Source organism: Onychostoma macrolepis, chromosome 19 (assembly GCF_012432095.1).
Source record: "Onychostoma macrolepis isolate SWU-2019 chromosome 19, ASM1243209v1, whole genome shotgun sequence".
NCBI lineage: Eukaryota > Metazoa > Chordata > Actinopteri > Cypriniformes > Cyprinidae > Onychostoma > Onychostoma macrolepis.
In genome coordinates this window covers 16,647,639-16,664,104 of record NC_081173.1, presented here as the reverse complement: position 1 = coordinate 16,664,104, position 16,466 = coordinate 16,647,639, and the positions used below count along the sequence as shown (strand labels likewise).

The window sequence follows — 16,466 nt, the reverse complement described above, 5'->3', positions numbered from 1 at the left end:
CAAATACTTATTTTCCACCATAATTTGCAAATAAATTCTTTAAAATTCCTACAATGTGATTTTCTGGGGTTTTTTCTCATTTTGTCTCTCATAGTTGAGGTATACCTATGATGAAAATTACAGGCCTCTCTCATCTTTTTAAGTGGGAGAACTTGCATAATTGGTGGCTGACTAAATACTTTTTTGCCCCACTGTATAAGCCTAAACTATTCAGATTTGTTTGTAAAATATAGGCTACTGATAACAATACAAGTGGTACAATGGAAGATCACACAATGACTTAAAGTTAATCAAAATTGGTCTCTACAGCAATTACACTGGAGAGTCAATTGTGTCTTGACACATTACAACAGTTTAAAAGGCCTACTTGCAAACTACTACTTCAGCTGTTTCAACTATTTTTGTTTATCTTGAACATTGGTAATACATCTCAACCAGGGATTGAAATTAACTTTTTCACTCACCAGCCAATTTGGCTGCTAAATTTTTAAGTTACCGGCCATTCATAATTTCTACTAGTCACAAAAAAAAATTTAAAATATGAAAAAAAAGAAAGAAACCAACAGCTTGAGGCTGTCTACACTGGACGTGACAAAGCAACCATTGCAAATAATTTTGTGTCTGTACTAAGGGTGTGCGATATTGACAAAAAAAATAATATCTCAATATTTTCTGGGATTTTATCGATAAAGATAATTAGATGATATTTTGCTGAGTGTGTTATTGTGCTTATATCTTAAGGACTACCGTAGACAGCTGACTCCTATAGTTTTTGATATTCTTCATATTCTGTGTGGTGGTCAGTTCACAGCAGTGATAGAAATTAATCTTTTCCAATAAGTTTAAATTGAGTTTAACCTTTTATGGGCATTTTTACCTTTATAAAGCCATTTTTTCTAAAAGTGTGCATCATCTTTTGAGTCAAATTCTTACATTTAATCAATCAATAATAATAATAATACATTTAGGCTGTTACTAAAATTAAATCAGTATCAAGAAAATTCATCTTTGCAGAAGTTTATGGCATTTAGATGTATTTTCACATGTTAATGCAGCTTAGAGGTAGGCCACATGGAATGCTTTAACCTGCAGTTACAAATGCATAAATAAAGTTTTGATATTTTAAACATGAAATGTTGAATACTGATATTTGAAATTATTTTAAAAATGAAAAGATACTTTAAATGTCTAATTAAAACCGCCAGTAGGTGGCAGCAAGTCACTGTTAATAAGTGAGCCATTGCGATTGAACTGAATCATTTAAACGGTTGATTCATTCAGGAACGAAACACTGTCAAGTTGCTAAGAGACACAAAACAGCGCTGTGGCTGTGTTTAGAATGTTAATGTTTTTTGTTTTTGTTTTTGTTTTTTGGGCGAAATAGAGCAAAAACAGGCAATATGGTGTCTAAAACGTAAATCTCTTGATATTAAATTTTTGTTTATTGAACTGTTGTATAAAATCAATATCACATCTGTAACTATGCTGATTCTTTAAGAAAAAACGGCACTCTTCGTGTGATATTGATTAACTATATGAATGGATATAAATATATACATTTTCTGCCCCCTTATCTTGAATTATGTGATCATTCTGAATGCATATTAATAGACTGAGTCATGCATTGAAAGAACAAATGTGCACGCGCACTAGTTAGTCTAACCAGACTTCATCACGTAGTCGCTTATGAGTATGCTTGCGCACTGTAGGTGTGTTTTGTTTGGTTTTTGCAATATACTCGATAATGTCATGATGTCTCACGAGTTCAGTTTCTGCGCTAAACCTGCGCAGATTTGGCTTGCATGAACTTCCCCAAGAAATTAATGAGTGAACATAATTTACAAGAAGTAACCCGCCAAATTGGCTAGTGATTTGACGACGTTACCCGCCACAGCAGATTTTTACCCGCATTTGGCGGGTGTTAATTTCAAACCCACATAGACCTTAGTCAGGTTAGACGCCATATTGAAATTAATAACATAATAACTCATGAAAGTGAGTTTTAATGGCACGATTTTGTGTTTCTATTTGGCGTACTTATACGCAGAAATTTGGCGTGCATATGATACGCAATGGGTGTGACTTGAGGGTAGGTGCGTATTCTATGCATGCCAACAAAATGATTAGGCCTATCATATGCACGCAAAACTGCATATTATATGCACGTCAAACACGTGCGTATCGTATGCACGCTAAAGTCAGTTTCTGCGTATTAATAGCACGCAAAATGTATTTTTGAGGTTTGGTCTACTGAAAGTACAATCCATAGAAAACACTGTAGCCTAGTTTCATCCCTCACAGATCGTTTTCATTCCTGTCAAAAATGAAATAGGGCTTTACCATGACTAAAGTTTATTGAGTATATTAGTTATTCTGTACAGCCTCAAACAGATACATGATAACAGTGTGAAATCATTTGTAGCATATATTCCGATTTTAAAATTGAATTGTAGGCTACCCAATAATAATAATAAGACTATAATAATAATACAAGACTAAAACAAAGCAACAAGCATAAACTGAATAAAACACTCTATATATCAACTAATAAACAAAAATAAAAAGAAACTAACTTTTTAAATAAAATCTAAACATTTGCATAGTTCGCATATTATTTTTACCGTAAAAGTATATCGGCTATATCGTGTAGCCTAGTCCTCCTTGTATGTTAAGCTAAATTACAGTTAACCAACTAACAGATTTTAACTGTAGCATTTTTAATTGTTTTCCCTTTCAAATGACGATGACGCTGAGGTTTCCTCACTGTGCAGTTGTGTTGAGGAGGGTGTTGTGCAGTTGAAGAGTGTAGCCTATGTGTGGGTGAAGCAATTCTGGCTGCTGTACAGACAGTAAAGCTCTTGGCTTCCTCCACTGGAGACCCTTCAGCACCTGGACAGCTCCGCGAGTCCCTTTAAACCTTCGTTTTTTGGCAAAAAGTGCGACTAAAACAACATGTAGCTTCTTAAAAAGTGCCCTAGTATGCTACATCGTTAAGCAGCTAAACTTTTGCACCGGGAAATCATCGTTACCACCCTGATGAGTGAATTACCATTGACTGCGGCAAACTGTTCCCTACAGGAGTCCATGGTGCCGTCAAGCTCATGCGGGGATGGGAGGAGAAATCCTCGTGGATTTATCAGCGTATCAACACTGGACTTAGTCTGATCTGATAACGGACTGCTAAATGAACTGCATTTATTTTCTCGAGTGCAGCATGTCTAGATGTAAATAACTGTCCGCACATTAGTGGAAATAAGTGAAATATTTATGGATTGATCTACAAATCACACATTGCAGCAGCAGCATACAGGTAAGTCTGTCTCGGCTACTGTTCCAGTTGTGCATGAGAGCCATTAACTACTGTAATGCGCTTACTGAAGAGATTAAACCATGCAAATCAAAGGTTTTTCCTAAGAAACTATTCTAAACAGCCTACATTGAAAGTATTTCTGGCCATCGAGTGCATGATCATGAGTATTATGATCATCAAATGGGATCATATCATATGATGCGCAGAAATGCTTTCACTGTAAGTAGGTGGACAGTTTAGTATAGGTCTGAAGAGGCAAATAATAGGTCTTAAGTTTGAAATTGATTTCATAATCACATCTGTTTTAAACTAATGTAAAAGAACAACAACAACTTTCAATGATTAATCCTGAATGTGTATCAAAGGTGTACTAAAGAAACAGTTTAATTGATATAATTAAGATCTAACTATTTTACACCAATATCTGGCATGAATTAATTAGCTGCTAAACCCTGCAGAGGTGTATCTTATGAAGCATGTACAACTCCTTTTCTGCTATTAAATATGTGCTTCATGACATACAGTATGACATCTGACAAACACCCAGCAAAAATGTCCAATAGACATATTATGGTCAGTGGAAGAACTGGCATTGTGGCATTATAAAATACATTTCCTTGTATTTTCTGTCTCTTTTGTGGGTCAGAATAAAAATTCATAAGCTATAAAGTCTTGTTTCAGACCACTTTGGTAAATATCATCCCACTCTGGCAAATATCAGTCCATTTACACATTCATTTGCCATGAAATTTTAATATTCTCATCACTCCTATCTTGATTAGCTGGCTCCAAGTCATTAGTCATGTGAGCAAGGATATGAATATAATTACGCAAATTCACAGGCAAAGTTTTGGAGATTATGATGACAATGATCCCTAAAAATCATGGAATATTTTTGGTTTTTATGAACAGCACTGAATGAATGTATGATGAATCCACCAAAGAAAACAACCCATAACATGCAAAAGAAAACAAGAAAGAAATTTAAAGTAAAGTAGTTTTGTGATTCTGCATTTCAAACAGCACTTTAGTAAGATTTTCATCTTCATTACCTCACTTGTGCTATATTACTAAGAGTTATGACGGCTGACACTCTTCTTTGCATATATTTGCATAATGTTTACCAACATTAAGAGGCAGCAGTGCAAATCCGCCATGTTTCTCGCGGGCAGATGTCCAGCAATCATTCAAACAATCTATCATACAAACAAGATGACAGTGAAGCCAAGGACATCATCTATTATAACAGCTGTAAAATGCTAATTCATAGAGTAGATACATACATTGGCTCATTTGATTAATCAAACAAACAACAACAAGAACTAATATCTTTCATGAAATGGATTTTTAAATACATATTGATTTCACTAGATGGAAAAATACAAAGTTTCTCCAGGTCAAGACATTGCTACTCTTTGGAGAATATGTTTCATGTCAAGCATGAAGAACAATTGCAGTGGAAATGCAATGATGTAGTACTGGAGCACTGTGCAATTTGGTGTGTGTGTGTGGGGGGGGGGCTGGCAGAGACAAGGGAGGCTGGTGCAGCAGTCATGTTCACTAGGGTTCTCTCTATCTATCACCTCCATGCTGTTTACCAGATTACAGCTATACAAAAGACTATATCACTTTGAGAGCGAAGGGAAATACTGACAACAGCCATTTGTCAGCATGATAGGGCATTTATATCTGAACCAGAGCTGGGGTGGGAACCCTTAACCATGAAAACATCTTTTGTCTTCCGGGCAGCATGATGTTATCAAGAATGTAAACTCTTATCTTATTACATAATCACTCAATTAGAAATGATTTAACTTTTTTTTTTTTTTTTCTCAGCAAGAATGATGAAGAAGGCAATTAGAACATCTGTACTACTGTATGCATGAATTACTTAATTGTGCATCTCAGTCTGCTGTGCATAATCTTAGCGCAGACCCCTGATAGTAGTCTCGGAGGTTTATATATAGACCTTTAAAAAACTTCGTAGGTGTAATCTATCTCTCTGTCACTTAACCAAGGACCCCTTATTTGTTAGAGGAGACCCAGAGTGAAAAAAATGCCCCTGGCTAGAGTTTTTTTATCTGTGAAAGATGAAATGGCAGATGGGCGCTATAAATGCTGAGGATATTAGACTGCAGAGGAGATGGATGTTTGGGTGAAAAGTCGTAAGGGTGACGAATGCCTCTGTGGTGACTGTAATGTAATGGTAATCAGGCTTTCTAGGTGATGTGATCTGAATATTCATATCTTGGTGAACATTTTGAATTTTAGAATGCATTATTATTTAGTAAAGTGCATGAAGAGATGCCAAGAATCTACAGTTGAGCAAAAACCAAAATTGAAGAGTTGGCTCTCTTTCAGTTAGCTCATTAGTGCGCATCTGTCTGTCTGGCCTCTAAACCTTTAAACTTAAAGGTAGCAAAGAATATGCAGAATTGCAATCTGAATTTGAAGGTAACAGAATTAAAGTAAACCGAAACTGGCAAAATAAAAATCAGTGCAAAAAGTGAAAATGAAAAAGGTAGAAAAGGAAGGTTTATCAAGACAAGTCAAACTGCAAATGATTTATTGACAAAGCCTTGCTTGAAAGCTTAAAGGTTTTCTAGAAAAACAGATCTGTTGGAAATGTCACCTACAGAAATGCACACTTAATTTGCATTTGCTTGGAGTCCATTTATTTATTTATTGAAACCAATTATTTTCAGTTGTTCTAAAGTGGTAGTACAGACATTTGGAATGTTACAAATAAATAAATGCTGTCCTTTTCGAACTTTATATTCAAATATCATCAAAAAACGTTTTATGGTTTACACAAAGATTGATAATAATACGAAACATTGAACATCAAATCAGCATATTAAAATGATTTCTGAAGGATCGTGTGACGCTGAAGACTGGAGTAATGACTGTTAAAAATTCAGCTTTGCAATCACAGGAATAATTACATTTTAAAATATAATACAATAGAAAACAGTTATTTCAAATTGTAATAATATTTCAAAATATTACAGTTTTTATTGTATTTTTATCAAAGAAATACAACCTTGATGATAAATGTATATTTACTTTTTATTTTGAACAAATTTCTTCTAGTTCAAATTCCAATTCATGAATTGAAAAATTCTAAATGTTATCCAACCTTAATATCCACATTGAGACCATGTGATACTGAAATCTCACAGAATATTCTAACAATTATACATTTGTGTAACAGAAAAGGTCTTGCTCATGCAACAAAACCTCTTTTTCCCCCTTTGTTGTCAGGATGTCAGGAAATGTGTCTCTTCTGTCAGTGAGTCCCACAAGCATTTGGGAAAACTCCTCTGTGCTGAACGCCACCTCTCCTCGCTTTCCTTCAGACTGGGAGACACCCACATTCACTGTAGCTGCGCGCTTCCGTGTGGCAGCCACCCTGGTGCTGTTTGTCTTCGCAGCTATCAGTAACCTCTCAGTGTTGATCAGCGTGACCCGGGGACGAGGACGCCACCTGGCCTCCCACCTGCGACCTCTCATTGCCAGCCTGGCCTCCGCTGACCTGGTCATGACTTTTGTGGTGATGCCACTCGACGCTATATGGAATATCACTGTCCAGTGGTATGCTGGCAATGCCATGTGCAAGATCCTCTGCTTCCTCAAGCTTTTTGCCATGCATTCTGCAGCATTTATCCTGGTGGTGGTGAGTCTGGACAGGCACCATGCAATCCTGCACCCTCTGGAAGCTCTGGATGCTGGCCGCAGGAACAGGAGGATGCTGCTGGCTGCCTGGATCCTCAGTATCCTGCTCGCCTCTCCACAGGTAAATGAAAGAGAAGTTATTTTAATTGTAGTCATCTGTGGGACTTGTCTTGTTATGAAACAGCACAAAACTGCCTCAGAGGATTTATAGATGGATGATAATGTTGGTGTTAGAAAACACTTGTTGACGGTGATGTATGTCTTTTTCAAAATACTGCGTCCTATTCCAGCTTAATATGAGGAGACAACTATAAACAGATCATCACACTAATTTAATGGTACAATGACACATTTCATCTCTGAGGGAAAAAATTGGAGTTTAGTTTCAAAGTTTCAAATTGAATTAAATTCCACTTTCAGCCTACAACATGCATTTCCTGATAGCCATCTAAGCTTGCACATTTCATTTAAGTAATTAGTTGTGGCTTAAAGTGGTGCAATAACTGACCCTGGGTCAGTGACTCTTCAGTGCGAGCTCTTGCTGCATTGATTATAGATCCTATTTGTCAAGCAACAGTAGTCCCGGGGCATTTTCTATAACCTTTGAAATGCCTGGTTGAATCTTGTCAGTGTGTCTTGCCTATCTTTCCCTCTGATAGAACTGTTTCTCTCCACACACTTAATACTAGTAATGTCGTTTTTAGCAGCCTGTGGATGTGGCCATGGCTTTTAAAACCATTAAAAGAGAGATAAAGAAGCCTGTCTGAGACAAGGTCAGTTAAGCAGCCATGGATAATGGGAAAGGGATACAATTCTGAAGAGAGTGGGTGGTGAATTGTAGATATTGACACACTGATGCTTTCCCACACCTGTATTCCGTGCACGGGCCTCCCCCAGAGGAAGAAATAGGGTTTTCCTCTGTCACATTCATCAGTGCTACCTGATAAATTGTGTAGCAGAAAATAGAGAAGTATATCAAATAGAAAAAGAAAGCGTACCTGGAGCAAACCATTACTTTTTTTTTTTTAAATCTGAAAGCACAAAGTGATAACTTGACAAGAATGTACAATCTTTCATTTAAGTTAAACAGAGATAGCAAAATGTGTTCTTTCTATATTCTATATTCTATAATGACCCAAAAAGAGATTTGCAAAGTCAGGGGAACACCTACAATCAGAGCTGGGTAGATTACTTACAAATTGCAATCCACTACTGATTCCAAGTTACATAAAAAATTATATTTAGTAACACAATCCATTATATTACACATTTTAGGTAATATAATTTGACTATGTTTGGATTACTTTTGATCTAACTTGCTTATCACATTGATTGAATTAGTATAATCTTGATACAAAAAGAAAATAAATATATTGCATTCGTTGTTATTAACAACATGAAGTGTCATCATTTCCCAAGCTGGGGTTCATCAAGGACCTGCAAGGGGTTTGTGAGTTTAATGAAAAGCTAATAATTAATACAATCGTAAATGTCAAATTAATCAATGTAAATAAAACACTTTCTAAAAATTAAATATTTTATCTGTATGTCATGTGTTGGATATTTTAGAAAGGAACATTTAAAAGATGAAAGAGAAAATAGGAAGAATCATTAAGTTATGTCAATTATATGTAATCATGTAATCAATAAAAAAGTATAGTATTTTAAAATGTAATTTAATTTAATTACAATACTCAATTTTTGGAATCTAATTATGTCATCCAAATTACATGTAATCAGTTACTACTCGCCACGAGGAGCATTTTGTCATCACAATGCTCTATTTCATGTCTCAATTCATGACATGAAAACTTTTTGGCTTGCTGTTAGTCTATTTGCAAACTTTGAGGCTTTACATTTCACATGGTGTAGTTATTTGTAGAAGATGTGTTAATATTTTTATGCAAAACAGCAAGTAATCAGCAGATTACAAAGTGATTAAAGGGTTAGTCTACCCAAAAAAATAAAAATCATTTACTCACCCTCCTGTAGGACTTTCTTTCTTCAGTGGAACATAAACAGTGAAATTCTGTCATGAAATTGCAATGAATGTTCAAGTTTCCATAAAGGAAAGGCGCATACCATACAATAGCTTTGCATGAGAAACGAAGTGTCCCCTTTTGTGTTCCATATACTCTGTAAAAAAATAAAATAAAAGTTGAGCCAACTTAAATTTTGAAGGCAACCAGCTTCAGCAGATTTTTGTGGGAGATTCTCACATTTTTTTTGTATAAACTTAAAACGATTAGTTGAGAAAACTCAAAAATCTGCTGAAGCTGGTTGCCTTCAAATTTTAAGTTGGCTCAACTTTTTTATTTATTTTTTTATTTTTTTACAGTGTAGGAGAAATAAGGCAAAAAATAAAATAAAAAAACATTTATTGAAATTCTTTATAAATTTCTTTTTATCGTTTTAGTTATTTATTTTCAGGGCAATTAAGGCTGAAGGAGTTGACTTTGTGCAGTGTGTAACTCATGGAAGCTTCCAGCAGCGCTGGCAGGAGACAGCCTACAACATGTTCCACTTTGTCACCCTGTATGTGTTCCCTCTGCTGGTAATGAGCTTCTGCTATACGAGAATCCTCGTGGAAATCAACCGCCAGATGCCTCGTGGTAAAGGAAAGGGTAATTGACTTTTGCTCTTTTCTGACATGGTACCTGTCATTGATAAACAGTGTGACTGCATCCATAGTGTACTGAATTTGATGAAGAATTTACTTCTTACAGTTAACGAGACAGGTCCTAGGGCTGCCTTGAATTTGGACTTTTAATGTGTTATTTTTGATAAAACCAAGTCTCATCTCAAATGACATCAGTTTTAATGTGAATTTCAAAAAAATAGTTTAGAGGCTCTTTTGTGTGGTAATACAGATGAATGCAGAGGCCTCAATTCAAACAGCAGTACAGTGTTATTTGACCAGAAAGCATAGATTGTCCTTTTTCATTGACTGGTTTCTGGATCAAAATGATAAGGCAGGTCACACAGCACCATTTTCTAGACTTCTAATTTGCATTGGGTTTTGTAGGTGGGGAACCTTGTCTGAGATGCAGTGGAACCGACATAATCCCAAAAGCACGCATGAAGACCCTGAAGATGACCATCATCATTGTGGCGTCATTTGTGGTGTGCTGGACACCGTACTACCTGCTGGGCATCTGGTACTGGTTTCAGCCTCGTATGCTGCAGGTGATGCCAGAATACATCCATCACGCTCTCTTTGTCTTCGGCAACCTCAACACATGCTGCGATCCAGTCATCTATGGTTTCTTCACACCCTCGTTCCGAGCAGACATAACAAGCTGTTTCAGCAGAAGAAATCAAAACTCTTCTCCCAAATCACTGGACCGACTCTCCGCAAGGAGAGGGGGTGCAAGCGGAGAAGCCGAGTCGGACCTCGGAAGCGGTGACCAGCCCAGCGGACAACAAGCATAGAGGGTCAAGTCACCTCAATCAGCTAGAGATACTATTTGGGATTTTGCCCTGTAAACATGAAACACAGGACTTTTACGCTGTGTCCAGACATCTACATGTATATGCTGCTGATGGTGTCTTGGCAAGTATCCGTTTGCTTGAATTCGATTTGAATCCACTTGAACATGGAAAAGCAACTGGATATCTTCTAGAAAGATGTAACCACAGGCAAATATGAATGTAAAAGACCAAATGACAGCACAATGCCTCAGGCAATAACTTGAACGTGAGATATTTGCTGGTCTGGAACAGGGTTATAAATATACAGTGCCTCATGTATAACGGCTTACGTGTCTGGAATCAGTTAATGAGGATCTCTAATTAGTTAAATCTCAGAGTTCAGAGTCACAGCTAAAAGCTTCTCTGACACATTGCTTATCTAACATTTCCTCTCTACATCCTGATTAGAAATGTCACTTAATGTTTTACAATGGCCTTAGCTCATGAATAATTCATTTATATGAAATGCTGTCATGAATGTTCAGGCTTACACTGTGTTTATCCGTGGAATCACCATAAACGTTCTTCGTGGAATTCAACCAATTGTGTTTGCAGTGTATTGTGTTAATGATGATATGCATGATATGCCATCTTTGTGGTGTGTGCTTGTGATGAAAAATTAATGTGGATGGACCATACAGCCTTAAAGGGATAGTTCACGTAAAAATAAAAATGTTATTTACTCACCCATATTGTTGCATTTCTATTGCTGTTATTCTTTCTGAGGAAAATAAAGAGAGAATTTTGATGAATGTTCAAATCTTTTCAAGACAAAGCAAGTTTGTAGTAATCACAAGCTGTGAATCTCCAAAAATCTTTATTCGCTCACAGTTTCATATTACTTATGCTGCATTCCACGATTTCCGAAGCCTTGCAATAGCTTTGTGTAAGGAACAGGCCATATTTTGATGGACATCAATAATATCAAAAGTGACTGATTTTCACATTTTATGATCACACTTCAAAACTGCAAACAGCCATTATATCTAATAATTGTAAATGTTTTGATTTGAAAACAAGAATTGAATTGTCATTGCATTCAAAACATGCAATGAATCTTCAAAATTCTCATTTTGTTTTCCAACAACAGCATATGGTTTTGAAACAATTCAAGAAAATAATAAGAAAACCTTTTTGGGCGAACACTTCCATTGATTTAAGGATCTGAATGAATGTGATTGCTGTTACAATGTGCTGGTCAAGTGCATATAGAAAAAAAAAAGTATTTATTTATTTATTTAATTGACAGACAATCAACCTATAATCAGGTATCATAATAATAATAAAAGGTCAACTCAGAAAACAGAGAGGGAAAATCAAATGGAAGTCATCAATGGTTGTTCAGAAGTGCTTGAAGAGACTGATTCATTAAACCGGGTCCTCTGAGGAGCTGGACTGTGTCTAGGAAATTCACTGGACAATTATGTTGCGTGTCCTTGTTTTGAGATGTAATAATGGGGATTCTTGTTTTAAAAAAAGTGTGATGTTTAAAAGGGCATATATACTGTGTACGTGTTAGCTGCCTTTCCTCCCTGTTTAGTCCAATTAATAAACACAAGCTACAGTACACATAATAAAAAAGTATCATTAGGTTATAGTTTGAACTGATTGCTTGTCCAGTAGGGTTGATTTTTTTTTTACACTTCTAAAGAACTTGTACAGGCTAATAGATAGATGGATTTTTATGACCACAAAGAGTCAGGACCTCAGTTTAACATCTCATCCGAAGAACAGAGCTTTTTCACAGTATAGCGTAAACAACCCTGCTGGACTCACTAGCACCTCTTCCAGCAGCAACCTACAGTATTTTCCCAGGAGGTCTCCCATCCAGGTACTGACCAGGCTCAACCCTGCTTAGCATCAATGGCCAACCAGACGAGATCTGCAGAGTGACAGCTAATTAGATAGCCAATTAGATATCACATGTAATTTGTTAGAAAAACAAAGTGTTGCACATTTTATTGATGCAAAGATGAGTATGTTTATTGTGTTACACATTTTATTGATGTTTATTTTGTACAACATCTGCAACTGCTTTTTAGCACTTAATTAGAAGCACCGCAATTATTAAATTGTGTTGTCTGTTATAGAGACTAGACTACTGAACAGACATTTGGAAGTTTATTTTAAAAATAGAAAGCATTGAAAATCTAAATAAAGCTCTGTAAACACTTGCATTTTGTTAAAGATTTATGTTTGGAGTTTTTGCCTTTTTTATTGTGATATAACAGTTTTTAGATAGCAAGCAAAGTGGTAGAGAGAGGGGGGATGAGATCGGGAAAGGTTCGCGAGCCAGAACTCAAACTTGGGACGGCCCAAGCGTTACAGCGTTATATGTTGGTGTGCTGTCCACAAGGCTACACGTGCATTTTTACAACACTATAAGTGTGTCACATCAGTTAATGAAAAGTTCTACACATACTTGTGGTCTTCACGCCCACTTGAACACTTGTACAGGAAATATAAAGGAAATACAAGTGGTCACGTGCAAAGACCTCAAGTGTGGGTATTTGGACAGGCCCGAAGTTGTTTTGCAATCATATCAAGTGTAAAATGACAATATACTGCTAATACACAGCTCTTTGAGTTTTGAGACAGGCGCAGATGGCACGTAATAAAGCCTTGCATTCCAGCTTTCTACATTGCTGCCGCTGCCTCATAAAAGGTATTATTATACCACGGTCTGTCTGAATACTCAGTTCTGATTGCAGGTCAGTATAATCGCCATTATAGGCCTATTAATGCGCTTTCATAGACGCACACACATCACTTGCACACAGGGATTGCAGATCGCTCTGCGCACACACAGAAACATTCAGGAGCACAGCAACTTGTTGTCAATGCTGCCCCGTGACTTAAACAAATAGCTTTGATACTGAATTGCTACATTATGTTTCTCAAAAACAAAGAGGTAAAATCTTTGTTTTTGAAGTAACGAAGTGCACAAACACAGGTAATTTACACACGCAGCGGTCATTTTCTCTCTCTCTCTCTCTCTCTCTCTCTCGATCGATAATTAATTCAAATAAATGTTATAATTCATTCAAACAAATGTGATCTTGCTGTACTATTTCATCTTTGTGTCTGATTTGAAGCAGGCAGAATGCTAGCTCGAACATAGTCATCTTTACTCTTCCGTGGCAATGCCGGCAAATGACCATGGTATAAGTGGGATTTTAATGCAGTCTACGGAGGCCGCTTCGCATCGGGTGGTTCTTTGCCTCCACAATATGCATTCAAATGATTTAATGCACAGCTAGCTGTGCATTATTCCTTATAATCCAGCGCGACAGCAACATGCTGCCATATTGAAAGACAACATCCGTATTGCAAACTTCACTGTTACTGATGTTTCACTGTTACTGATTTTCTGATACACAGTGTGGACAGTCAATCATTTAAATCAGATTCCAATCGGATACACAAATAATCGGATTAGGACTGACAGTCTGAACAAGGCCTATGTGCTTTACAAATCACAATTGAAGTAAAACAGTTGGATAAGTTGGGGGTGGTGATCCCATAGTTTACTGCCTAAATCAGTTATCTTTAAAAGTCTGCTCTTATTAGTGAATATAAGCATATGGTAGAAACAGATGGCACCATGCAGAGGAACTGGCTCAACAGCAGTGAGTCAATGGCCTCAAAAGATTTTACAGTGGGATTTGGGACAATATCACCATAAATCCTTCAGTCTGAGAATTCTTGCTATTAAATATCTTCTATTCTGAAGATTATTCAGTCAGCACAGAATAGCCATTAGCCTTAGTCATTGATTATCAGTTAATGGTAGTGCACAATAAACCAATTTCAACGCTGATAAAATGGTGGGTCTATATATAGATTTTTTTGGATAATTTTAAAAATGTGTTCATAGTTTCATAATCAAAAGTATTTATTCTAATATAATCTAAACTCCTACTTTGCCAAGGACATTTTCGGATATTTGAAGCGCACTGCAATAAAACACTTTATCTTACATATTCAAATTTTCTTTCAACATGCCTTTAAAAATTAGCTGCTAATTCCTAATCCATGTAGCACAGCACCTGGACGGCAGAAACAATACACTAAAGACTGTCATCCATTCAGTAATACAATTGATTAATAGGGGTCCTGTTTCCATACGAGCAACTGCCATAGAGATTAATGGAAATGTTAATCAGCTAATTCTCTCCAGACTTATTTTATTGGTGTTTACACAGCTCACGGCTGCCGCAGGCACCTGTGGGATTTCTCCTTTCTCTATTTTAGTTATATTTGTCAGGTTGTACACAGATTTTATCCATGTTACTATAAAAAGACTGGTTACAGCACTTTCGAGGTTTTATAGAAAGATTATCATCAATTGAGAGTTTTCTGAGAAGACAGAATGCTCAAGGTCCCTACGTAATGGTACAGATTATATGATAAATGATCCAAAAGAATATGGTGATACTGCTGATTCCAGTTAGACCTATTTCTGCAAGTGGTGTCACTGTAGAATAAGCCTCTGCTAAGCATTTAACATCTAAATAAATCTGGCATCCAGGCAGAAAAATAATGAGAGAGCTCAAATTCCTTAAATTGTTTTCAGTGGTAAAGTGTGTGTGAGAGAGAAAAAAAAGCAAGAATGGGAAAATTCATTCAGTATAAACAGGTCTGCTATTTTTAAGCAGTTTTAAAATTTTGACACTGAGAAGGGGCTGCCAGGGGAGATGCATGAATTTCAAACATTATTCAGTGGAGTGCAATAGTGTTGTTTTAAGATGTGCATATAAATCAGCATGACATGTGTTGCCGTGTGTGAGATATGTTCTCTCTGTCGACAGCTCTGACAGGTGCTCCGTAGTAAATGCACTTTAAGCACATCACTACAGTAATCCCAGCCTTATTTCTGCACAACATTGTCTCTGTGAGAATGAGAGGGCACATCAATGCATGTGCAATGCTCACGTCACAGGTTTTGTCTCTGCCATGACCCTCTGATAAACAAAAAGAAATTGCATATGTGACCCTGGACCACAAAAACAGTCTTAAGTGTCAATTTTTCCAAATTGAGATTTATACATCATCTGAAAGCTGAATAAATAAGCTTTGCATTCATGTATGGTTTGTTAGGATAGGACAATATTTGGCTGAGAATCTGGAATCTGAGGGTGCAAAGAAATCTAAATACTGAGAAAATCGCCTTTAAAATTGTCCAAATTAAGTTCTTAGCAATGCATATTACCAATCAAAAATGAAGTTTTGATATATTTACGGTGATAAATTTACAAAATATCTTCATGGAACATGATCTTTACTTAATATCCTAATGATTTTTGGCATAAAAGAAAAATCGATAATTTTGACCCATACAATGTAATTTTTGGCTATTGCTACATATGTACCCCAGCCACTTAAGACTGGTTTTGTGGTCCAAGGTCTCATATGTTCCGCCATGTGATTAGGCAGAATTTAATTAACTTTCAGAACTAAGCAATATGAAACCGGCCACTCCAACAGATACAATCGCTGACCCACACAGGCCATTTCTTAAACTATACTTAATGAAAATGATTAACACAACAGAAGTACACTTGAGACGGATTAAAAAAGATTAAATAAGATGCCCTGAAATAAAATATGTTTTTTCAAGAATGACAAACCATCTCGGAACTCAAAGACATTCTGCAGTCTATCACACACAAATACAGGTGCATCTCAATAAATTAGAATGTCGTGGAAAGTTCATTTATTTCAGTAATTCAACTCAAATTATGAAACTTGTGTATTAAATAAATTCAATGCACACAGACTGAAGTAGTTTAAGTCTTTGGTTCTTTTAATTGTGATGATTTTGGTTCACATTTAACAAAAACCCACCAATTCACTATCTCAACAAATTAGAATATGGTGACATGCCAATCAGCTAATCAACTCAAAACACCTGCAAAGGTTTTCTGAGCCTTCAAAATGGTCTCTCAGTTTGGTTCACTTGGCTACACAATCATGGGGAAGACTGCTGATCTGACAGTTGTCCAGAAGA

The 16,466-nt window shown here is 36.4% G+C and overlaps 1 protein-coding gene and 1 long non-coding RNA gene across 2 annotated transcripts; one reads left to right on the top strand and one right to left on the bottom strand.

Moving 5' to 3' along the window:
- The first annotated feature begins 2,830 nt into the window (after window positions 1-2,830).
- Window positions 2,831-11,134, top strand: gnrhr1 (gonadotropin releasing hormone receptor 1). The gene is made up of 4 exons (XM_058753538.1): window positions 2,831-3,310; window positions 6,575-7,106; window positions 9,402-9,609; window positions 10,011-11,134. The coding sequence occupies exons 2-4, from the start codon at window positions 6,576-6,578 to the stop codon at window positions 10,415-10,417; spliced, it is 1,146 nt and encodes a 381-aa protein (XP_058609521.1). The 5' UTR covers window positions 2,831-3,310; window position 6,575; the 3' UTR covers window positions 10,418-11,134.
- On the bottom strand, window positions 10,346-12,512 carry LOC131525659 (uncharacterized). Its single transcript, XR_009267269.1, has 3 exons — window positions 12,259-12,512; window positions 11,144-11,177; window positions 10,346-10,465 (listed from the first exon to the last, which is right to left on the bottom strand). It is a non-coding gene; the product is annotated as an uncharacterized LOC131525659 (long non-coding RNA).
- Window positions 12,513-16,466: the final 3,954 nt, after the last annotated feature.

Coding starts and splice junctions, on each gene's coding strand:
- gnrhr1 (XM_058753538.1), top strand. CDS start 6,576: ATGTCAGGAAATGTGTCTCTTCTGTCAGTGAGTCCCACAAGCATTTGG. Junction 7,107..9,401: donor TCCTGCTCGCCTCTCCACAG/GTAAATGAAAGA, acceptor TTATCGTTTTAG/TTATTTATTTTCAGGGCAAT. Junction 9,610..10,010: donor GCCTCGTGGTAAAGGAAAGG/GTAATTGACTTT, acceptor TGGGTTTTGTAG/GTGGGGAACCTTGTCTGAGA.